This window comes from Chionomys nivalis, chromosome 3, assembly GCF_950005125.1.
Source record: "Chionomys nivalis chromosome 3, mChiNiv1.1, whole genome shotgun sequence".
Lineage (NCBI taxonomy): Eukaryota > Metazoa > Chordata > Mammalia > Rodentia > Cricetidae > Chionomys > Chionomys nivalis.
Window position 1 is genome coordinate 82194201 of NC_080088.1, and position 25516 is coordinate 82219716.

The 25516-nt window shown below is 42.8% G+C and overlaps 1 protein-coding gene across 6 annotated transcripts in view; it reads left to right on the forward strand.

The window, feature by feature from the left end:
* The window catches only part of N4bp2l2 (NEDD4 binding protein 2 like 2), a 94533-nt gene that overhangs the window by 44266 nt on the left and 24751 nt on the right, over positions 1-25516 (forward strand). For 5 of the 6 annotated variants that reach the window (XM_057765694.1, XM_057765693.1, XM_057765696.1 and 2 more), the window contains 2 exons: positions 18981-20650; positions 24283-24368. In XM_057765694.1, the coding sequence (XP_057621677.1) occupies positions 18981-20650; positions 24283-24368 (1756 nt within the window). The remainder of the gene's footprint in view (positions 1-18980; positions 20651-24282; positions 24369-25516) is intronic. The other variant, XR_009056863.1, reaches the window with a different exon arrangement.

Genomic DNA, 25516 nt, shown 5'->3' on the forward strand with positions numbered 1-25516 from the left:
GCCTGCCTGTAATCGTAGCACTTGGAATATGAAGGCAGGAGGATCAGAAGTCCACAGTCATCCTTAACCACATAGCAAGCTTAAGGCAGTCTGAGTTTCTTAAGACCTTGTCTTTTAAAAAGTTCACACATGATAGTTTACTTTAGTACACTAAAAGTGAGTTACCAGGAAACACAAAACTGTAAAATATCTTACCCAATACACATGAAATTACTGTTAAATTCTTTAAAGACTTTTTTTTTTTAAGCAATGCAACCACAGCTTCTTTATCTTGTAAATAAGTAGCAAAACTCTTCCCGTGTTAACATCTGTATGGTAGCTATTTAAATTGCCCTGTTAGTAACAGTAGAAATAGGGGCACCTCTGAGTATTTTACCAGTTAGGAGGTTAAAGACATCAGCCTGGCAGCAGTGGTTTGGCAGCTGCATAAGATTAAAGGGGGAAGGCCTATTCTAATGAATAAATGTCTGGCCATCTTAGTAGTGTAGTTTTCTGTTTATCTGCTAGTACTCTGCTTTGGGGGCACTTTAGTGTACTGATCTTGGTCAGGTATGCTTACCTTAGTGGCTGCATGTTTAATCAAGTTGGCTATTTGTCTTAGTTTTATAGTTGCTGGGGTGAGACATCTCTCGCGGTAGAGTGGTTTCTGTCACCTAGTATTCCAGATCCTGTGAGCATTAGCTCTTAGTTTTCAACTGTCCAGCATCTAGGTTAGGAGAAACTAAACATGGCAGGGTGCGGTACACACCTGTCAGCTGGCATGTGGGAGGCAGAAACAAAAGGATCACAAGTTCAGAACCTGCCTGGCTTACACAGTGAGTTCAAGGTGACTTAGTGAGACCCTGTCTCCAAAAGCAAAGCATACAAGGGATGGCACCGGCTCAGTCACAGAGGAGAGGGTTTGTCTAGATTGTGCAAGACCCTGAATTGATTCCTTATTACTGGAAAAAGAAACAGAAAAACTGAGTTTCCTAGCTCGGGAATCTCTCTGAATTTATGCGACTATTAGTTCTTTCCCAGGTAGTGCTCTGTCCTGGTCCTGAGAGAGCCATCATTCCGGTGGCTGTTCCTGTTTCCTTCTGTTAGAAAGCACCAGCGTGGAAGATGGGGTTCTCCGGAACTTCTGTTCCCTTTTCTATTTTAGAAGGCATGAATTTTGCTTAGGAAATGGGTTTGCCCATTTGACAAGGGCATCAGGTTCCCAAGCATGCTCCCTTTCCTTGTTTGTCTCTGAGGAATAGGAATCTGCCTCAGTTGGTTCATTTTCCTCTCAGACCTTCCCTCCCTCCCTTTCCTCACATGGGGCTTACTTGTCATGTCTTGAATACCACAAGAGCAGCTGACAGATTCAAGAGGTATCTTGAACTCTTAGTGAGGAGACTGACAAGATGGTTCTTAGGAAATCGGTAGTGTTTCTGCTTATTAACCCATCCCTTGGGTACAGTGAACAAGTGTCTGATTTTCTCACCAGAGAAGTCTAGCTAATGTCAGAAAAGAGGTCAAAAGTGGTAACTTGGCATATGCCTCTATGGAAAGATCAAACCAAGATTATTTAACAGTATAGGGGGCCTGTTTGCCAGCTGCACATCTGTTCTCTTCCTGTTTCAGAACTCCAGGGAGGCTGCAGTTGCTACATGAAGGAGTCAGTGGTCAGCAGTGACAGCCTAAGATTTCCTCAGTATAAGTAAACATGTTCCTTTTGAGATACCCATGCTTTTGGTTTCGTATTTGAGCTAGAGAGCAGCGCCATTCCTGCCAAGATCCACTAGTCTCCGCAGGTCTGGATGAGAGGAAGAGTACAGCTAGCTTGTAAGAAACTCAAGGGAGGGGCTGGAGTGTTAGTTCAGTGGTTAAGAGCACTGGCTGCTTTTCCAGAGGTCCCGAGTTCAGTTCCCAGCAACCATATGGTGGTTCACAACCATCCATAATGAGATCTGGTGCCCATTTATGGCCTACAAGCAGAACACTGTATACATGATAAATAAACCTCTGGGGGAAAAAAGAGAAACTCAGGGAAACAGAGGAATGGCTTTGGAAGCACGCTTTGGAGGGCTGTTGTAAGGGAGAGTTGATGGTATGGATAGTAACCAGTCAGGATGCAGCTGAAGGAATCTGGGGCCTCTTTGAAGTCCTAGTCATTACCCTGTTAGTTGATAGGTCTGTAGAAATTCTGAAGGATTGGGCTACATAATTAAAAAGGAGGAAGGCTCCCTCTGCCTAATGATAAGTATTCCAGTTTTTTGGATTTGTTGTTATTGTTTTGCTTTGTGGGTTTGACTTGTTTTTTAGTTTTTCAAGACAAGGTTTCTCTGTGTAGCCCTGGCTGATCTGAGAGTCACTTTGTATACTTGACTGGTCTCAAACTCAGTGATCCTCCTGTCTCTAATGGTTAGATGTATTTCTATGTCTCCCAGTTTTAGCAGTAACTGGAACAAACGTGCTGGGGGCAACGAGAATTAGTTGCGGTCAGATATATTAGTGGTAGGACTGAGGTCGTGGAGGTTACAACTGGGCACATGGGGAAGCCAGAGAAACTGCTTATGTCACTGTCTTTAGAGAACAAGAGAATTTAATTTATTCATTTCTAGGGTTAGGAGCTAGGACATCTTGAAATGGGAATTAGGGGACAGTCACAGAGGAAGACACAGACTGTTGTGACAGATAGTGCCACTTGATGCTTGATGTATTATATGTAATTAAAGGTGCAGGCTTCAAGCAAGTGTTGAATGTAGAAATGATGGACAGTATTGGGGGTAAAAATTATATGAAAACTTAATACAAATTATGTTGAAAATGGGAGTTGGGTCTTTTGGAAACAAACAAGGTAATATTATTGGTAATTGTTCTGAGATAAGAATTAAAGGCAAGAGAATATTATAGAGACATCCAACTGAAAAACTGTGTTGAGAAAAGTTCAACCCTTGCTGAGTGTAGCAATGACAGTACCACGAACCCTTCAATCGCTGTCAAGAAGGGAAACCACCGTTTTCATGATGCTACAGGTTTGTTTTGTTTGTGCTGTTACTGCACCAGGCATGACTTGTGCATCATGCTACGCTGATTAGGCAGTGAGGGAATAAAGAAAAGACAGATGTACAGATGGACAGACAGACAGAAAGTTAGGATCAGGTTGTTCAGACTCCTGGCTGCAAAACCCACAGCACCCTGGAAACTTAATGTGTTTATTGTAGAGTTGAATAGGGAAGTCAGTTACTGCTTCAGTGGGGCAAGGAGCGAACAATGAGACCGGTTTCTCTAACTCAGCAGGGGAAGTCTCTGTAGGGCTCAGTCTTTAGGCAGTAAACATCGAGGAGAGGGAAGCTAGTGTAGATATTTTCTGCACACACTGTCAGCACTCACTTTTGGTCCCCCAAGGAAGGCTTTGCTCTACTTCCCCGCTTCACCCCAGGGGAGCAGCTCTTGTGTTTCTCCATGGGTCTGAGGCTCTGGAGACTGGAGACATGACAGTTCATGTCAACACACACAGTTTTTTCAGGACTTCACTCGGTCAGGGCTTTCACTGCTTTCTACAGTGTAGAAAGAGAATACATTTTTGTTTTCTCCTGCAGTACTATTTTTTATAGATACCAATATCCGTATTGATTTCCAGTAAGTAGTATGTGACAGGTTACAGAACTGGACTGTTAGTGCTAACTGTGTAGGGCATCTCTTTCAGGGCTCCTAGACAGGAAAGGGAAGTCCTCAGAGCTGAACCCACTTACTCTGAGAGTCAGTGCGTGCAAGGGGGAGGACCTAGAGTCTCGGGACTCCTTCCTTTCAGGTACTCTTTCCCAGCCTTAGGTCTTGCCACTACCTATCATGTGGAGTAATAGCTGTAGGTTTAATGGTACACCAGGGTCAGCCTGCCTGTGAAGGGAATTCACAGAGGCCCTAAGGCAGTTAGGCGAAGGTTAATTTTCTTTATATATGACAAACATGGAACATGATTGAAAATAGATTCCCTTTCAGCCACTTGGTTTCGTACCTACATTCTAAATAAGAAACCTTGACATAAAATTTCTCTGTAATTTGGTTTTTGAAGGGACAGGAACACCAACTCAGCAATGCCCAGAAACTATTATCTTGTAATACTTTGTGAATGATTCTGTTGAATGAATGTGGTAATAAGCCGGGGGGTAGTGCACTTGGGAAGCAGAGGCAGGCGGATCTCTGTGAGTTCGAGACCAGCCTGGTCTACAAGAGCTAGTTCCAGGACAGGCTCCAAAACCACAGAGAAACCCTGTCTCAAAAAACCAAAAAAAAAAAAAAAAAAAAAAAAAAAAAAAAAAAGAAAAGAAAAAAAAAGAATGTGGTAATACTGGCTACTGATAGAGTCCAGGGAAGGCGAAAGCCATAAACATGTTATTCACATGGATACTTTTAGTTTCTTATACAATTGGAAGTCAGCCTGCTGTGTGTTTAACTCAGCAGCCCTAGGGACAATCTCCAGTACCAAAAAAATAACACCATCACCAGCAGATGCCACAGCTCCACGTGTGTAGCTTAGTAGAGTACATAGAGACAAGCAGAAGCCAAAGCTGGAGGACAGGACAACCAGGAAACGTGCGGACCACCTCTGGGGAAAAAACTACAGAAAAATTGCACTGATTCTAGGGCCAGTGACTTCGACCTTTTGGACTTAGAGGATACATAAAGCTGCTCATAAGATCAAAGAAGTCAGCTGGGCCATCACAAAATTCAGTTTTAAGATCACTTCCCAGCTATATATGTGCTAGGGTCTTCCTATGAAACAGTCTAATCTGTGAACAGGAAAAGAAAATAAAACCAGATCTATGGCTGGGTGGTGGTGGCACATGCCTTTAATTCCAGTACTCTGGAGGCAGAGGCAGGCAGATTTCTGAACTCAAGGCCAGCCTGGTCTACAGCGTCAATTCCAGGACAGCCAGGGCTGTTACACAGAGAAACCCTGTCTCAAACAACAACAACAACAACAACAACAAAAAAAAAACCCAGATGTATTCTGAAACATGGCTTAAAGCTATGTTGCTCCATCTGTGCCATGAGAGGAGAAAAAAAATGTGCTGAGCAGCTTCTGCAGGTGGGAGATGCTTAATCTGAGAATTGCTTGGGCTGGAAGAACTCAGTCAGCTGTGACTGACGTGAGCAGAGGTGACAGCGCCCCAGGAGCACGCTGTGGAAGAGCTGGTGGGCCTGCCGTGTTTTTAAACACACAACCTGTACGTAAGTTACATACCAACAGTCTAAATAATAAGCAGCAGTGGGACAAAGGTCTTATCTTTCCGGGTCTGGGTTACCTCACTCAGGATGATTTTTTTCTAGTTCCATCTATTTACCTGTGAATTTCATGATTTCATGCTTTTAACAGCTGAGTAACACTCTGTTGTGTAAATGCACCACATTTTCTTTACCATTCTTCTGTTGAGGGACATCTAGGTTGTTTCCAGTTTTGACTGTTAGGAATAGAGCAGTAGTGGATGTGGTTCTGGTAGAGACACAGCAGCAAGTGTCTCTGGTAGGATGGAGCATCCTTTGGGTATATGCCCAAGAATGGGGTAGCAGGATCTTGAGTGATCCTGCTTGTAGCATCATCTAGTTGAGGAACCACACCACTGATTTCCATAGTGACTGTACAAGTTTGCACTCCCCCCAGCAATGAAGGAGTGCTGCTCTTATTCCACATCCTCACCACCATGAGCTGTTTTTTATTGGTCTTAGCCACTCTGCCAGGTATGAAATACCAAAACAGTTTTGATTTGCATTGCTCTTGATGACTAAAGCTGTTGAACATTTCTTTAAGTGTTTCTCAGCCATTTGAGTTCTTTTGAGAATTCTGTTTAGATCTGCACCCCATTTTTAATTGGGTTGTTTTCTTGCTATCTTCTTGGGGTTTTTTGTGTTTATATAATATATATATTGTATATATATATGTAATATAATATATATACATATATATTAGATATTAGCCTTCAGTCAGATGTGTAGTTGATAGAAGTCTTTTCCACTCAGTAGCCTGATACTTTATCTGAATGGTGATGTTCTTTGCTTTGCAGAAGCTTTTCAGTTTCATGAAGTCCCATTTATTACTTGCTGAACTTAGTACCAGTACTGATGGTGTTGTGTTCAGAAAGTCTTTTCCTGTGCCAATGAATTCAAGGTTTTTCCCCATTATACTGGCTAATCTTATGCTAATTTGACCCAAGCTAGAATTACCTGCAAGGATAGGGAACCTCAATTGAGAAGATGCCTCCATAAAATCCAGCTGTAAGGTATTTTCTTAATTAGTGATTGATGCGGGAGGGCCCAGCCCATTGGTTGGTGCCATCTCTGGGCTGGTGGTCCTGGATTCTATAAAAAAGTAGACTAAGTAAGCCATGGGAAGCAAGCTGGTAAACATCACCCTTTCCCCTCCATGGCCTCTGTATTAGCTCCTGCCTCTAGGTTCCTTCCCTGTTCGAGTTCTTGTCCTGATCTCCTTCAGTGATGAACAGTGATATGGAAGTGTAAGCTGAATAAGCCCTGTCCTCCCCAACTTGCTTTTTGGTCATGGTGTTTCGTTGCAACAATAGAAACCCTAACTAAGACACCCACTTTCTCTTCTATCAGATTCAGTATATCTGGTTTTATGTTGGGTCTTTGATTCTTTAGGAGTTAAGTTTTATGCAGGGTAGTGAGTGTGGATCTATTTGGATTCTTCTACACGCAGCCATCCAGTTTGTCTAACACCATTTGTTGAAGATGCTGTCTCCCCCTGCCACCCGCAGTGTATATTTCTGGCTTTGTTGTCAAAAAACAGTTGTCCTTAGGTGTGTGGATTTTTACGGCTGGGTCTTCTTTTTATAAACTCTGAGGCGTGACTAATGCCCCTGAGGAGCTTCTCATTCGCTAAAATAGATGCCACATACTCTGCACACCAAGTCCCTATGGAATATTATTGACTTTTTTTTTTTTTTAACTATTGCTGCTTTTAAACAGATTGTCCAACTCAGCAACTCCACTCCACTATCAGCAGCCTGCAGAAATTCTGTTCCCTCAGGCACTGACTCTTTCAAAGCTACTAAGGGAACTTATCTAAATCTCTGTCCCTCTAAAGAATCCAAGATTCAAAAGTTGATGCCGAATTCTGCTCCTCAGAGAGGCTGAGTAGCAAGTAGCTCACCTCCTCTCTTCCTGTCTCTCCAGAAGCCCCTGCCTCCTTGCCCCTCCCTAAAAAATTCCTCTCCAAGGCAGCGTTAGCACTTGGGAGGCAGAGGCAGGCAGATTTCTGTGAGTTTGAGGCTAACCTGGTCTACAAGAGCTAGTTCCAGGACAGGACAGGCTCCAAAGCTACAGAGAAACCCTGTCTCGGGAAAAAAAAAAATCTTTTTCCACCTGGCTCCTCCCTACCACTTCCTGTCAGCTAGTTGCTAACGCAACCTCCTGACTGCAGGTGAATTAATTTTATTTAATCAAACACATCTTTGTATCATTAGACAAATGTTCCAGAGCATAAATAAAAGTAACACACCTTAAAATAACATTCTACAGCAGAGCGCCTTTCAAACCCCCTTCTGTTGGAGGCAGGTTAGTTCAGTGGCCTCCCTGTCCTCTATGCTTTTTGTCAGTGTGTGTTAGAAGTCAAAGTTAGGTCAGCCCCATAGAGAAGTATGAAACATTAAATCAAAAAGTTTGAAAATAGTTGATTGCCGGAGTCCAGCTCCAGCAGGGTGCAGGTCCCAGGACGGGGTGTGGGCTTGGTGAGGGAAGGAGACTTGACACAGTATGAGGATGAATCAGGATGGCTGCCCATTTATTGAAAATAGTCTATACCTTATGTACTCTGTAATTGTATTATTACACAAGCTATATTGAAAGCATGCTTAATGATTCTGGAATGAAGGCAGTCATTAATGTCATTACAGTATTTTTTATGAAGCAAAGAACAGTAAGTTTAGCAAGAATCTAAATGATTACTGTTGTCCAAGGTTCAGTAATCCCACCAGGTGCCCTCTAACACTTCCTCCTGCACAGTCAGCCTTTGTCAGGAGGTGTCAGACAAATCCCAAAGAGCAGCTTTTATTCTTCAGGGGCATGGTGTAGTGTTTGTAACGTGTATCACAACATGGTACAACAATAAGCATTGAGCTCTTTCCTTATCATAGGCCTTGTTCCCCTCAGAAGCTCCCAAACGGGAAGGTCCTGACATCTTACTCTTTTTTCATTATAGAGTATCATTCTGATTCCTTCAGTGTATGCTCCTGGATGTGGCAGAGGGGAAGCAAGCCAGTCTAACTTCTTAACAGAATCTCCTCTCTTGGGACAGACCAGATCTTGCCATTCATCCAGTAAGTCATTAATCGTGGACATTATTATATACATATTAACTGAACCCTTGCCCTAAATGGCAAGCTTTATTTGTTAGATTAGAAACAAAAGATCACCACATTTCCCCTTTTTGTGTAATATAAAAAGGTTATAACTAATATAAGAAAAACTATATACAATAAGTACAATAACTATATACAGTATGTACAGGCAATAAATATATTAACAATGTCTAGTCCATTTGCATTTGACAAATTCAGAGAAAATACTCCATTAACTATCCTATCTTGGTGAGTCCAAAAGGTTGTACCTAATTCACTTTCTATTCTAATTTGATTATCAAATTATCTTTTGATGTCTTTCTACCTTCTACACTTTACACCTCTTTAGTGAGTTTCTTTTCTGGGTCTGGTAAATAAGGAAAACAATAACTATCTGGACTTCAACTCCCTCAGAGACCCGAGAAGGAAATAATAACTGAGTAAGCAGGAAGTGCAAGCTAGCAACTTCCAAAAAATGTGAGAAACGGCAAAAGCAGCTGCTGTCTGGACAGTCACCCAAGGTTCTTCTGCAATGTTGGGGCATACGTCTTTGGCCTACAGGCCTAGCATATATGACAGATTTTTCTATGAAGCAGGATTTTTGAAGGACTGTTCCTCCTTGTCTTGTTAAGGTTTTACAATGGATCTGGATCCATTGTTTCTCTTGATTATATATTTTTCATCCCTGGAACCAGGTGTGCTCAGGTAGTAAATCTTTAACTTCTCTTTCCTTGGTGTAATCAGGGGGGCATAATGAGGTTTCTTGTGTGAGGAGTAAGCAGGGATATCATTCTTTATGGTTCCACAGTGGCAGAGAATTTTTCCAAAGAAGTAATGGTTTAAAGAGCCTGCCATTGTATTATACATTTACATCCTTTACCAAAGCTCACACAACATTTCCCAAACAAAAGGCATAAGGAAACTCCTATAATGTAGTAAGAATCATTAAAATTGAAAATAAAAAGGTGGTTGGAGAATTGTGACCCACAATGTCAAAATGCTGGAACTTTGTTAAGCAGCAGTGGTTGTCATGTCATCCACACCCATTGGTGATATAAAAGCACTGAATGCAGAGAGACTTTAACAAAACCTACACAGAGCTACTGGAAACAGCCAGAAAGTATCTCTCATGGCCTGAAGGCAATCTAAGATAGAACTCTTTATAATACAGTATTGGTGATGCATTTATAAGGTGACAGCACACAGAAGATAGACTCACATACATCAAAAACACCTAGAAATATCAGCAAGTTCTCAGTGGATAAAACTATTGTCTATCAGATGGCTAAGTTTTGTGTTAACTTTTTAATGTTAAAATAAGGACAACAAGAGCCGTGGTCATTGGTAAGCTGTCCTTATTCAAGTGAATAATCCCCCATGCTCATGCACAAAACTGTAATAAAACAGTGGAACACAAAAAGAAGGGAAGAGGAGAAAGGTGTGGTGGGAAGAAAGGGTTTGGCAGGAGTGAAAGGGACAGGAGGAATAGGTGTGAATATGGTCAGAAAGCTTGCGTAAGTTTGGAAATATAAGTAAATAAATAGAAAATTAAGATGCATTTTCTTTTTGCCACTGCTTTCTTTTGCACCAGTGGTGGGCCTGAGAAATAACAATTTAAGCATAAGCAACATTATAGTTTTTTTTTTTTTTTTTTTGGTTTTTCGAGACAGGGTTTCTCTGTAGCTTTGGAGCCTGTCCTGGAACTAGCTCTTGATTTATTTATTTATTTATTATGTATCAATATTCTGTCTGTGTGTATGCCTGAAGGCCAGAAGAGGGCGCCAGACCTCTTTACAGATGGTTGTGAGCCATCATGTGGTCGCTGGGAATTGAACTCAGGACCTTTGGAAGAGCCGGTAATGCTCTTAACCACTGAGCCATTCCTCCAGCCCAACATTATAGTTTTTAGGCCATTGACTTTTGTACATTTCTTTATAGCTTGAGAATAGGGTGCTTCTGAATCTTGTTAGCAAAGGTCTAGCTATTTATTTTGAGGTAGAGTCTCGCATGTCCCAGACTGGCCATTAACTTGCTGTACAGCTGAGGATGACCCCAGATCCTAGTCCTTCAGCTTCTGCTTCACAGTCCTAGGGTTACAGGGTTAGCCTATAGATTGATTCTGGGCATGTGCCACTGAACTGTACCCCAGCTAGTTATTCAGACAACAGCTATGACAAGTCAAATGCCACCTGTGCTGCTAGGCCCTGTTCTGTGCTTCCCAGCATCCACACATAGGCTCTTTGCAACTCTGCCCTAGTGTTTTCTTCCTGCTTGAGCAGTCTGTTGGCCAGGAGTGGGAATGGAGCATAGGGACCGGTCAGTCATTTCTGCATAGACGCTACCATAGTTTTGGCCTTCCACATTCCCAGAAATACCCAGGGACTTATCCAGCCCCCATCCCTACCCTTCTTTAGAGGCTTTATGACTTGATACTGTCTTCCCCACTGTTAATGCCTAGTTCTATATATGTTGCCCAATTCATGTACCTTATAATGTGTTCATCTTATGCATCTTTTGCTCTATTCTCATGGGAGACTTTAAGGTTAGTCCTAATGGAAGCAAACCAGCTTTGTGTCACACTCCTTTAATCCCACACTTGGGAGGCAGAGACAGGCAGATCTCTAAAAGTTCCAAGTCAGCCTGGTCTCCATAGTTCTAGGCCAGCCAAGGCAACTCAGTGAGACTATCTCAAAATAACAGCAAAAGGAGGCAATGGGTGGACCCAGAGAGGTTGAGGCAGCCATAATGATGGAGAGTAAGGTCTTTGTGCTGCCTCTTGTGCTTGCACTGAGAAGCACTCTGTTGTTCTTGGACCAGCACCAATATGGGCAGCATTAGATGGGGCTCCAGTGCGTTAGAAACAACACAAAGCTCTCTTAGTGAGATGTTCTGGGTTTTTCTTGGTTAACTACCAGTTCTTGCAGAGCTCTGACTTGTCAGAATCCTGAAGCAGTTGATTCTGACAGTCCTTACCGATTGCTATTGTGGAGGGATGGCATTTTGAAGTTTGTTACTATGCCATATGGTTTCCTTGAATGTTGGTTTTATATCCTACACCATTTGCCAAACTTAATTAGTAATGCTGTTGATTTATCTACACATTTTTAAACATGTATACTCAGACAATTATGTCATCCTCAGAATAACATTTTTTTCTTCCTTTCCATTTAGTTCACTGAAAACAACCAACATAAGGATTCAGGGATGATGATATTGATAAGCACTTGACTGACATGTATGAGGCTCTGGCTTAGGTCCCTATCACCGTAAGAAAAGCAACATAGCGAGAAATTCTTATGAAATGATGTCAGAATTACTGTAAACATTTTATATGAATGCCAGGCAAATGACAAGCCACACTCCCAGGTCTCTTTTCACTGATCTTCCCACCCCCGCTAAGGCAAAACAGCCTCATTTTATTGACCAGAAACTCAGTTGATTTCTTTCCCTCATGAAAAACCTTGTCCTTTACAAGCAGAGTTAAAAGTGATAAGAGAAAAAATACTGACTCTCCATTTTTCTCCTGCGTTTTGTGGTTCTGTTGTTTCCCCTTTTTATGTTTAAGCCATGCTTGCCTGCAGTGCATTGCCATGAATCTCTAGATTATATTGATGAACCCACAGACATTTTCAAGGCAGTAGAAGAGCATAAAAACAGGTTTTATAGTGATCCTGTCCACAGCTAGTTTAAAAATTGCTTTAGCACCTCATCTTTAGTAAGATAAGCCACATCTTTATCCTGACAGTACACTGGTGTGAACAGATTTGGGGGTAAACTCAGTGACTCCTTGTAAACACACAGGTCTAAACACTAGGAGCTGAAAGATAAAGTTTTAACAGAAAGCAACTATCTAGCTGGGAATATTCGGTGTGCCATTGGTAACTGTAAGTGTCATATAGAAAAAGTGGAACGATTCAGTCATCTGTCCTATCAGTTAAATGGATGTCATTTAAGAACACCTACATTAATAACTCTGTATAACCATTCCACAAGAAGGAAACATTAGCCCAGTTTTATAAAGGAGGCATATTTACGTGTGGTCCTGCCTGCTAGCAGAATACCGTGCCAGTGTCCAGGCTAACCTGGGCTATCCCAACTGTAGTCATTCCACAGAACTGTGAGGATTTTTCCTATCTGCATGTGCTTTGATCTCTGATTGGAAGGAGCGCACACACTGGGGATGCTGGTATGTAGGGTTCTGCAGTAGGAGACTAGGGAGAAGACAGGCATGCCTTCTCCCCAGTTGCTTTTTCTCATGGAATCATTGTGTACTCTCTTTCTCTGTTCTTGCTTTCCCTGCTTTTCTCCGTAGTCAGTTTGGGCTTCATCTGGATGCTTTCTTACCTTCATGTCCTGGTCAGGTTCCCTTGGTCAGGTTAGCTCGCCTCTGAGAAACACCCCTCCTAGTTCTTGAGAAGTACATTGTGCTCCTGCCCACGAGCTTGGGTTCTGAGTCGTCATCTAGTCTTACTCATCACAGATGTGTTTTCCTTGCTTATTTCTTGTTTCTTCCTTCCTTTCAAGGCTCCAGTCCATGCCTTCAGCTCTCCCGACTTCCTGTTTATGACTCACTTTTGCTTAGTGATGCTTTTCTTTGCTAACAGGGCCATTCATCCTAAGTGAGTCAGCAGGTTTAACAAGCCTTGACGCAGCTCTGATGAGCTCTCACACTGGATAGATCCATGTTCCTGATGAAAATGCGTCTACTGATCAGCTACATCAGAGGCTAATGCATCTCGGCGGAAGTTAGCACCACCGCCACCACATCTCTTCCCTCACAGTAGCCTCACAAGGTTGCCAGTTGATGAGAGTTTTCTAGAAGGCCCGATTCCCTAGGACAGTAACTCTGAAGCGCATGGGTGGATTTGGGGAGTGGCAACTTGTACCTCTAAACCTAGCACCTGGGGTGCTGAGGCAAGGATTTTTGCTGAGAATTCCAGGCTAGCCTGGGCCACAGAGCAAGCATTGTCACTGTCTCAAAAGTGTCATCGGTGAAGAATTGGTACATGTCTCTGTTACATTTTTTTGATCTTCACATACCTTGCACTATATTCTGTGTTCATCCAAATTCAGTTCTTACAGACCCCTTTGATAACTTCCTAGTAAAATGCTTTAATAAGTGACCCAATGGGGGCTGGAGAAATGGCTCAGTGGTTTAGAGCACTGTCTGCTCTTCCAAAGGTCCTGAGTTCAATTCCCAGCAACCACATGGTGGCTCACAACCATCTGTAATGAGGTCTGGTGTCCTCTTCTGGCCTGCAGACATACACACAGACAGAATATTGTATACATAATAAATAAATAAATATTTTTTTAAAAAAGACCCAGCATTTAAAAAAAAAAATAAGTGACCCAGTGTTCCAGATTTAGAATTGGGTTTTGTTTGCTTGTTTTAGAGCAGCCTCCTTCTTTCCTGATCACTGTGGTCATTTCTCCACAGGCATGGTGGGTTACTGTTATCAGTCATGTCCTCAGCTTATTCAGAATAAAACCTATGCAGGACCCTGTGAATGTAGGCATGTATTCTGCCACCACCCACAGCTACTATTTTCATATTCTAGTTGGGATTACTATTGCTGTGATAAAACACCATGATCAACGCAACTTGGGGAGGAAAAGGTTTATTTGGCTCACTTCCTATCACTGTTTATCGCTGAAAGAAGTCAAGAGTAGGACTCAAGCCGGGCAGGAACCTAGAGACAGGAGCTGATGCAGAGCCCATGGAGGGGGTCTGCTTACCGGCTTGCGTCCTCCTAGCTTGTTCAGCATGTCTTATTATAGAACCCAGGACCACCAGCCCAGAGATGGCACCAGCTACAATGTACTTGGTCCTCCACCATCATCCATTAAGAAAATGCCCTACAAGCTTGCCCACAGCCGGATCTTATGGAGGCTGCAGTAGTCTGAATGTAATTGGCCCCCGTAAACTCAAGAGTGGCACCATTAGGAGGTGTTGCTTTGTTAAAGTAGATGTGGCATGCTGCCATGCTCCCTGCCCTGATGATAGTGGACTGAACCTCTAAACTGTAAGTGATCTTCTCGATTAAATGTTTTCCTTAATAGGAGTTGCCATAGTCAGGCCTAGAGAGATGTCTCAGCAGTTAAGAGCACTGGCTGCTCTTCCAGAGGACCTGGGTTCAATTCCCAGCACCCGCATAGCAGTTCACAACTGTCCAGTTCCAGGGAATCTGACACCTCCACACCAATGTGCATAAAATGAATTTAAATAAATTATTTAAAAATAAGAGTTGCAGTAGTCACAGTGTCTCTTCGCAGCAATAGAAACTAACTAAAAGCTGGGCAGTGGTAGCACATACCTTTAATCCCCACACTTGGGAGGCAGAGACAGGTGGGGATCTGTGAGTTCGAGGCCAGCCTGGTCTACAGAGCTAGTTCCAGGACAGGCTCCAAAACTACAGAGAAACCCTGTCTCGAAAAACCAAAAAAGGAAAAAAAGAAACTGTAACTAAGACAGAGGCATTTTCTTAATTGAAGTTTCCTCCCCTCAGATGACTCTAGCTTGTGTCAAACTAACTTAAAACTAGCCAGCAAAATGATAATAACTGAGTACCTTTAATCCCAGCACTCAGGAGGCAAAGGATGGTAGATCTCCATAAGATCAAGGGTATCTTGGACTGCAAAGTGAGTTGTAGGCCATCCAGGACCACACAGTGAGACCCAGAAAGCCCAAAATCAGCAGCAGCAGGGCAGATCATGATGGCACATATCTGTAATGGCAACATTTGAGAGGCTAAGGCAGGAAAATCAAATTCAGAGCAAGACAAGACTACATAGTTGTAGGACAGATCAGGTATGGATTTAATAACTACTATTGTACTTTGAACTCAGCTAGAATTTCATTGTATGAACTACAGTTCACAGAATTGACCACGAATGTTACCAAAGATGGCATCCTTTATGCAACGTCTTTTCGACAGCTGCTTCTAGGTACATTAGCCTCCCTTCCTGTTCTTTCTTTTTCTTCATCTTTTATTCCTTCTTCCTTCCTTTTTTTGTTCACTTTTTGAGACAGGGTTTCTCTGTGTAGCCCTGACTGTCCTGGAACTCACTTTGTAGACCAGGCTGGCCTCAAACTCACAGAGATCTGCCTGCCTCTGCCTCCCAAGTGCTAGGATTAAAGGTGTGCGCCACCACCGCCTGCCCTTCCTGTTATTTCTAAGCCAGCACTTGGGATTATATGAGCAAGGCCATCAGCAACTAGGTGTAATGAACACAAGGTGTTCATATGTCCTGTCTCTGAAAAGTTAGCAGCATGGAATCCTGATTAGGGACCAGAGGAGATTTACAAAGGTAGGGGTGGTGAGACGGCTTAGTGGGTAAGGTACTTGGTGTATATCACAAGGACCTGAGTTTGGATCTGCACCTGTATAAGGAAGCAGAAAGCCAGACAGCGGTGTACCTATAACCCCAGTATTGGGGAGGGAGAGACAGGTGAATCCTGGGGCTTGCTGGACAACCAGTCTAGCCAAATCAGGGAGCTTCAGTCTAATGAGAGACCCTGTCCAAAAACTTGAGTGGTAAGTGATAGGACACCAAACGTTGACCTCTGGCCTCTGAGCACTCACAGGCAAGTGCACCTGCACATACGCATACATGTACATGTACATACATACTACGTGTGTGTGTGTGTGTGTGTGTGTGAGAGAGAGAGAGAGAGAGAGAGAGAGAGAGAGAGAGAGAGAGAGAGAGAGAAAGAGAGGAGAGTGGGGGGAGGCTACTTAACTAGCTCATTAGTCAGTGCCCAATCTGGAAACAGCTGAGTGACTGTTGCCTTTGTCTCATCATCTTTTTGTCCTTCCATTTTTCTCTTTGCTTATTTCCTTGTTTTTCTATTGCTCTATCTTTGGTGTTTTCATCCCCCCTTCTCTCCTTCTCTTCCTCTCTCTTTATTTTTTGGTTTTTTGAGACAGGGTTTCTCTTGTAGCTCTGACTGTCCTAGAACTCATAGACCAAGCTGGCCTCAAACTCAGAGATCCTCCTGCTTCTGCCTCCTGAGTGCTAGGATTAAAAGCGTGTGCCACCACCACCTGACTTTGATTAATTTATGTGTGTGTATTTCCTGTATCCAAGTATATGAATTACATGCATGCCTGCTGCCTTCAGAGGCCAGAAGAGGGCATTTGATTCACTGAAATGGAGTTACAGTAGATTGTGAGAGATCACGTGGTGCTGGAAACCAAACCCAGATCGTCTGTGAGAGCAGTGCTCTCAACCAGCAAGCCATCTCTTCAGTGCCCGCATCTATTTCTGTTGCTTTCCTAGCTGGTTTTCTGGGCTTTCATTGGTACCTTGTGTCTGACTCTGCTCATTCACTGTGGAAGGGGAAACTAGCCTTTATGTGACAAAGTAGAAAGTTGACTAAATCAATGAAAAGGACCAAATACTGTCCTTAGCATCATCTTTCAGGAGTGTCACCCTCTGGACATGAGACATGATGCCATCTATAAAGTGTACAGTTGAGAATGATGTAATTGAGTTACAGAAAAAAAAATCACACACCCAAAAATCTGACACTGGTTGGAGTAAGCTTGCAGTTTTGTGTTGAGCTACATTGATAACTGTTCTGAGATGCATGCAGCTCAGGAGCCACAGGGTGGACGTGCCCAGTGTGTCAAGTATTGTCTTCACTTATACAGAGCTGTGTGCAGATGGATTTTCCTTTGGGCTACTCACTCACAAAAAATGACATGGAGAATTATTGTTAACTCTGAAAGCTTGGCCTATAGCTTAGGCTTGTCCTTTGTTTTTAAAAAGATTTATTTATTTATCCTTTATTATTGTTTATCCTATATACAGTGTTCTGCCTGTATGTTTGCCTGCACTCCACAAGAGGGCATTGGATCTCCTTGTGGATGGTTGTGAACCACCATGTGGTTGCGGGAATTGAACTCAACCTCTGGAAGAGCAGTCAGTGCTCTTAACCTCTGAGCCATCTCTCCAGCCCCCCACTACCTTCTATAACTTAAATTAACCCATTTATGTTAATCTATATTTTGCCTCATGGCTTTTTACCTCTCTTCCATCTTGCACTTCCTGTTTCCTCTCCATGTTCTCTGGCATATCTCCTTCACCTAGATTCATTTCCTTTCTCTCTCTCTCTCTTCTCAGAAGTCCCCCCAACCTCTTCCTGCCTAGCTATTGACCAGTCATTCAGCTCTTTATTAAACCAATCAGAAGTCACCTTGGCAAAGACACATCTTCACAGTGTACAAAAGGATTGCTCTACAACAGCTATGCACTTCTAGTGCGAGTGATAAGAATTCTGTCTCTCTTGGGTGGGTGTCTCATCAGTGTGTGTCATAGAATGGTTGGCATACTGGCTTCAGTGCCATGTATCGTCACACATTGCCAGTCACTGTGACCACCACAAATGCCTTCCCACATTTCCAACACCTCACAGAGTAGTGGCATAACCTCTGGCTTAGGGTCTGGTGGCATAACCTCTGGCTTAGGGTCACTTCTGGTCAGACAATTCCAAATACATCACCAAACCTGGACTCAGGTGCTCACTAGTAAGTACAGCATACAATGTGATGGGGGCAGCTAAATTGTCCATCTTTTTGTCTAAATAACCCAGTCATTAAGACCACTAAATATCTGCCATACTGAGGCTATTCCAGCCTCTTCTTATCTTTCGAATCTAAAACATTATAAAATGTTTCATTATAAGAAAACTGTTGGAGGCTGGAGAGATGGCTCAGAGGTTAAGAGTATTGCCTGCTCTTCCAAAGGTCCTGAGTTCAATTCCCAGCAACCACATGGTGGCTTACAATCATCTGTAATGAGGTCTGGTGTCCTCTTCTGGCTTGCAGGCATACATGCAGACAGAATATTGTATACATAATAAATAATTTTTTTTTTAAAAAAAGACAACTGTTGCTAGGCTCTAAACAGGATTATAATAAAATCATTATTCCTTTAAAATGTAAAATATCACCATATATTTATTCTATACACACAGAACATTTTCTTCAATATAAATATTAGGTTTTCATAAAGTTGTTGGCTTATGTGATGAGTGTGTGCTAATATTTAGTGCGACAGATTTTGAGGTGTCAGTAGAAGTGATTATAAGGAGTGCTGCGGCTGAAGTCTATAGGTCCTGAAGAATGAAGATTGGAATACAAGGCCACAGCTAAACTTCTCAAGTTCACTGTCAGGACTGTGCTGGTTCAGGAGAAGAGCATGGAAGGTGCATATGGGATCCTGGACAGCATCCTCAACATTGATGGGCATACTGAAGTCATGACGTGATGACGCTACTGTAAGAAGCCTTGCCGCCACCGCCAGCGGGAGAACTTTGAGACATGCCAGAGGATCTACAACATGGAAATGACTTGCAAGATTAACTTCCTGATGCAAAAGAACTGGGCAGATCCAGAGCCGGTTGCTAGGGCCTGTGGATAGAAGGCCCATATTAATTGTATATCCAACTCTTTTCTTTATCCAACCACAATTTCTGTTACCCTTCTCTACAATAAACTCAATCGTGCATGAACAAGAGAAACAAGTGATTGTAAATCAGTCCAAAGTATGCAAAACTTTAAATACTAAGTAGTTTTGCACAGTAATATTTTAGAGTTTGCTAATATTACGTGGAAAAGTTATGTACTTTGTTTGTTCTTTGTATTTCAGAGGAAGAGTTTTGAAGAAAAGTGGGTACAGGCCTGACAAACCCAAACAGAAAAGAAACAGAAAAGGAAAGAAAAGGAACAACAGTTTTAGTGAGAACTCACTTGCAACCTTAGGTCACCTTGCACCAGGAAGTCTTGGTCGATCTCAGAGTGAAGGGGAAGGTTTTGAAGAGACAGAGAGAGCACCAGGGCACCCTTTTGCTGGCAGCCTACAGAATGAAGCAGATCGTATAAATAGCAATGAAGAGCAAAGTTGGCAAGACATAGAGATCTCAAACAATTCCCAAAATGGTGTGTCTACGATTGAGTTGGACCACACACCTAAGAACTGCTTCCCTGAGGAGGAGGAGGACCTGGTTCTAACCTCACCATCAGTACCAAGCGGAAATTCTGCTTCTTGTCACACAAGCACTCACCATCTTTCTTGTGTGGGGAGGGATGGCTGCTCGGGCATGAGGGTGGAAAAGCATATGAGCAATAGACATAAGTCAGCCTTAGACACACAGGACATATTTGCTAAAACCCCATGTTCATTTACGCAGAAGACGGAGAGGATGGATAAAAGTCGCCTGGATGAACATGGTGGAACCAGAACATCAGAGGAAGTTTTACGAGAGGAACAAGGAGTTAAAAGCAATTGCTGGGCTTTTTTTACAGCTAGTTTGTCTGATGAAGAACTACAGATAAGGTCCAAGAGTCAGCCATATTTTGGCAGTTGGCCCAAAGGACCCCATGAGTTCGTGTATGAACAGAGACCCAAGAAAAACAGATCTCAGAGAATGACCTGTCCTGAGAGTGAGGAACAACTGATTCAGTTGATTTCCACTTCTGAAGGAGCAGCAGTCTCAGGAAACTGTCCAGAAATACCTATGGAGAAGCAACTTGGAGATCTGTCACCTAAAGCTGAAATGGTAGATTTATCCAGAAACCCAGAAACAAATACCTTCAGCACCTGTGTCCCCCATCCGATCTCCCCGGAGCATCTCTTAGAATCAGCAAGGGGTACACAAGGGATGCAAAGGAGGATTTGCAATTTGCCACCTGTCAACCCTGAAGCAAAGGAGAAATGTGACCTCTTGACAGAAAATCATGAGCTGAATATGTTTTTGGCAGAGGAAGATATTTCCAAAATGATCAATAAAGATGAGACAAAGCAAAAAATGATCATTGACTGTCATCTGCCATGGTTTTATCTTGATACCCTTCATGATTTTTCTCAAAGTATTGTCCAGCAATCTTGTTCTTATCGCCTGTCATTTAACAGGGTAGGGTGTGCTGTGTATTTTTATAAAAATCCTGTCCCTTCTCTCATGCTACATTATCTGTCTAGTTTTTGCATGCTATCTTTTAACAACAGAAGAGCACTTTTGACATTCAAATCTCAGAAAAGCATGGGGAGGACCCTAACCGACGGAGGGTTTATTCTCTCAGACGTTCTAAGTGGCCAGCCTGCTGCTCTTTGCTCTTTGAGGATTTCCCCTGATGCTCAGTTTTTAAATGAGAAGCTGGATGAAGAGCTGAAGACACAGGAAGGCCGGGAGCCAGTGCAGTGCTTACCAGCTGAGGACAGCCAGGATTTAATAAGCAGGAATCATCAGTGCTATGGGCCATTATCACAAGAGCTTGCCTTTCACCCAGTCAAACATTTTGAATCTCCTGGAGTTCCAATAGGTAAATCATTTTTATTTATGAAAAATAAAAATCCAAGTTCGGCATAGTGGCACACACCTTTAATCCCAGCACTCAGGAGGCAGAAGCAGGTGGGTCTCTGAGTTTGAGGCCAACCTGTCTACAAAGAGAATTCCAAGAAAGCCAGGGTTGTTATACAGAGAAATCCTGCTCCCCCCTCAAAAAAAAGGCAAAATCAAAACAAAGAGCTAAAAGTTCAGTTTAATATGCATAAATACTTTATGCCGTGGGCTCTCTCCTGTGTTAGTGACATCATGCAGTATCGACCTTATGAATCACTGCAGCAGTGAAAGTGAAGACCCACAGTGAACACTGCTCGGCCTATCAAGCATCCAGTCTTTGTAAATGTCTGAGTTTCCCTGCTGCAGAGAGGGCACAGCAGTTAAAAGCACTGGCAGCTCTTGCTGTGGACCCAGGTTTGGTTCCCAACATCCATGTGACCCACAGCCGCCTACTACTCCAGTTCCAAGGGAGCTGATGCCCTCTTCTGGCCTCCGTGACTTCCAGGCATAGATGTAATATACATGCACATGTTTTTGCTGTTGTTTATTTAGTTTATGTGTATGGGTGGTTTTGCCTGCATGTATGTCTGTGCACCATGTGCATGCCTGGTGCCCACAGAGGCCAGAAGAGGACATCAGATTTCTGGGACTGGAGTTAGAGACAGCTGTGAGCTGTCATGTGGGTGTTGTGAATTGAACCTGGGTCCTCTGCAAGAGCAGCCAGTGCTCTTAACCACCAAGCTGTCTCTCTAGCCCCCTCACACACATTTTTAAAAATATCTGTCTGTCTTCCTACTTTGTACATGTCCCTTCTTTGCCATGTGACCTCCTGTCAGTCCTGGGACTCAGATATAACACCGAGCATAAAGGAGCAGTAAAGATGAAGGGACGCAAACCTGCCGAAATTGTTGACTTTGTTAAAGTTTGTCTGAGAAGGTTCTAGAGTGATCTGAAGAGAGGTTTGCCATTAACTATTACTTCGAGTACAGAGCTCTGAGAAGTTAGAAAGCCAGTGTTCTGTTCCCTGCGGGTCTCTTGGGGCTTCCTGAGGAGATGAACTTAGCAGGAGCTCTCGGCGCTGCACTGTTTCGGGGCTTATCAACCCCCTTTCCTGCTTTCCTTTAGGTTCCCCATGCTCCAGACAGACTCTGTCTCAGAAACTCAGGCCCATAACTGAATAGATCCTACAGCAAACCAAGTATAACTCTTGATCTTCTGACTACATACTTACGATCTCTGAATTAGTACATCTAACTACTTGATGCCCTTGGCCATGCTCCTAGATGTCCAACAAGACACCTGCACAAACTTTAAAATAAAATACAATTGTTTATTATTATTATTAATTTTAACTTTTGATAATTGATGTTTGAGACAGGAATCTTGGTCTAAGGTCTACTCTGAAATCATAAGCAAAATGTTTGTGTTGTTTTGTATCCCTTTTCTGAGAGAAACTCTATAGATGTTATTAGCATATCAGAGGGGCCCCTAACTAAAAACTCTTGGTAACTCTTGCCTCAGGTCAGCATGATTAGTGTAAAAGATCCTAAACTTCTTCCTCTCTTAAACACACAGTGTCATCTTCATCATCAAAATAATCAAGAATTTACTAATTAAACCTCTGGAATTTTCAAAGAAACTATCTTATTCATCAATAGCTTGCCTTGTTTGTAAATGAGGAGAGAAGAATAATACAAATTAAATCACTGCAAGTAGATAATATAGAGACAGGCTTATGAATAGTCCATGAGGGAAGGTTTTTTATTATTATGTATACTCATGCCAGAAGAAGCATCATTACAGATGGTTGTGAGCCTCCACGCGATTGCTGGAAATTGAACTCACTCTGGAAGAACTCTCTTTTAGCTCTGCTAAACTTCACTCCCAGGGGCTGGAGAGATGGCTCAGAGGTTAAGAGTACTTGCTGGGCAGTAGTGGTGCATACCTTTAATCCCAGCAGAGGCAGCAGAGGCAGGCGGATCTCTGTAACTTCAAGGCCAGCCTGGTCCACAAGAGCTAGTTCCAGGACAGGCTCCAAAGCTACAGAGAAACCCTATCTCGAAAAATAAAACAAACAAAAGAGTACTGGCTGCTCTTCCAGAGAACCCAAGTTCAATTCCCAGCACCCACATGGCAGCTCATAACCGCTTTATAATTCCAGTTTCAGGGGATCTGACACTTTCACACAGGCAAAACACGGGTGCACATGAAATAAAGTATTATAAATAAAAAGAAGAGAATGGGATTCTGGTTTTGTTTGTTCCTTCAATATAAAAAGTAATTACACCCATGTACTTGGGAAGCAGAGGCAAGTGGATCTCTGAGTTCGAGGCCAGCCCAGTCTATAGGAGATCCAGGCCAGTCAGGGCTCTAAAAAAGAGAAGAGAAAAGAAAGAGAAGGTGAATCACAAGCAGTTCAATGAGCAGGACTGTGCTGGAAGAGAAGAAGAAGGATAGACCTTTCCATTTAGAAATGGTGGTGCTCAAAAAGGGAAAGTGGAACCATGTGCAGGCTGTGAGGCCACTTTTTTGGCTAGATTGGGCAAGAGGCTTGGTGTCTGGGGCTCACATGAGTCGTAGCATTGGGATCTATGAGATGCAGGATTGTGTGATGGCTACGTGGAAACAAAGTGTGACGATAGGGCTGTGTGAATACAGCACAGGTCCTGCCCGCGGTTTAGATAGGGCTGTGTGAATACAGCACAGGTCCTGCCCGCGGTTTAGATAGGGCTGTGTGAATACAGCACAGGTCCTGCCCGCAGTTTAGATAGGGCTGTGTGAATACAGAACGGATCCTGCTCACGGTTTAGATAGGGCTGTGTGAATACAGCACAGGTCCTGCCCGCGGTTTAGATAGGGCTGTGTGAATACAGAACGGATCCTGCTCACGGTTTAGATAGGGCTGTGTGAATACAGCACAGGTCCTTCTAGCGGTTTAGATAGGGCTGTGTGAATACAGAACGGATCCTGCTCACGGTTTAGGAAGACCAGTGGGTGTTATAGTTGTGTTAATGGTTGGAGTTTATGAACTTTTTTATTTATTTACTTTGGTTTTTTGAGACAGGATTTCTCTGTGTAGCCCCAGCTGTCCTGGAACTCACTCTGTGGAGTAGCCTCAAACTCACAGAGATCTACCTGCCTCTACCTCCCAAGTGCTGTATTAAAGGCATGCACCACCACTGCCTGCCTGTTTATGAACTTCTTAAATGTGCAGAATATTCCTCAGACACTCGCGTGTAGAAGGAGAAATTTGCAGGAGACTGAATATACTCTATCTATAGTTATAATATTTCGTATGTATCATAGGGAAGCAAGATTAAGTTTTGTGCCTGTGACACTTCCAGTTGTGTGTGTGTGTGTGTGTGTGTGTGTGTGTGTATGTTGAAAATCTGGGCTGATGGTGTTTATAGACAAACAATGAGGATTTTCAATGAGTCTGAATACCATTTACTACTTGAGGTCTGAAACAAAAGTCCTGCTTAGCCATCTCTGAGAAACCTTCAAAACTAGACTCTAAACACAGGAGTTCAGATGGCAGGTTTGCAACATTTTATATTCATAGAGAGACTCTGACTTTGGGATGTTTTGTCCTCTGCCTTCTCTTGCCCACAGAATCCTTGTTACCTGATGACCATGTGGTGCCCTTTGACTGGAAGACACTCAAGATAATGCCTTTGCCATGGAAGATGCCACTAGAGGTATATGTTTAGGTTTCAGAGATTTATTTTCAAAGTAGTTAATTCTGTTATTTTTAACTATGTGTATGTGCACATGTATGTGGATCCCTGCAGAGACTGGAGGTGTCAGATCTCCCTGGAGTTGGGGTTATAGGCAAATGTGAACTGCCTGAGGTGGATGCTGAGAACCAAACTCAGGAGGTCTGCAAGGGCCGTGTGTGTTCATAACTGCCCCATCTCTCCCACCCCTAGATAACATTTCTGTAAAAATAAATTGGGAGGATTGCTTTATGAAAATTAGAGAAAGAGCAGGGTGGTGGTGGCACACGCCTTTACCTCCAGCACTTGGGAGGCAGAGGAGGTCTATCTCTGTGAGTTTGAGGCCACCCTGGTCTACAGAGCAAGTTCCAGGGCAATCAAAGCTATACAGGAAAACCCTGTCTTGAAAAAAACAAAAAAAAAAAAAAAAGGAAAGAAAAAATAATATGTGTATGTACGTGCACACTTTATTTCAAAAAGTCCTAAGAGAACACATTTACTTCTAAAAGTATATTGAAGGCTGTACATTCTGAAGTGGCCATTTTAGAAGAGTCATTCATTACGTATATTCTGTGTCCAGTCCTAAGTTAGGTTTGATTCGTATTTGATTGATTTAAGGCATCTTATCAATGGTGTGGCCTTTTGGTCCTCAGTGGGAAAACATCCCTGCTCTTAGGACTGCTCACGTTATGCAGGGAGCCGATGAAGAACTCGGACTGTAGACTCTAAGAGTATACATAGCTGTTTTGCTTTGTTTTTATGGTTGGTTGGTTTTGTTTTTTGTTTGTGTTTGTTTGGTTTGGGTTTTTAAAGACAGAGTTTCCCTGTGTAACAGCCCTGGCTGTCCTGGAACTCACTCTGTAGACCAGGCTGGCTGTGAACTCACAGAGATCCACCTGCCTCTGCCTCCTGAGTGCTGGGATTAAAGGCGTGCACCACCCCCACTGTCCTTTTATTGTTTAATTAATTAATAGTGATGTAAGTAAAACTAGAAGTACCCCAGGACACATTTTGAAATTAACAGTAAGAATTAAGTTTAATGATAAAAGATAGAGCTATCGCTTAAGGGTGACAGTTATTTCTTATGAGCACATTGGTTTTATGTCTAAAACCAATCGTACCTTTTCATA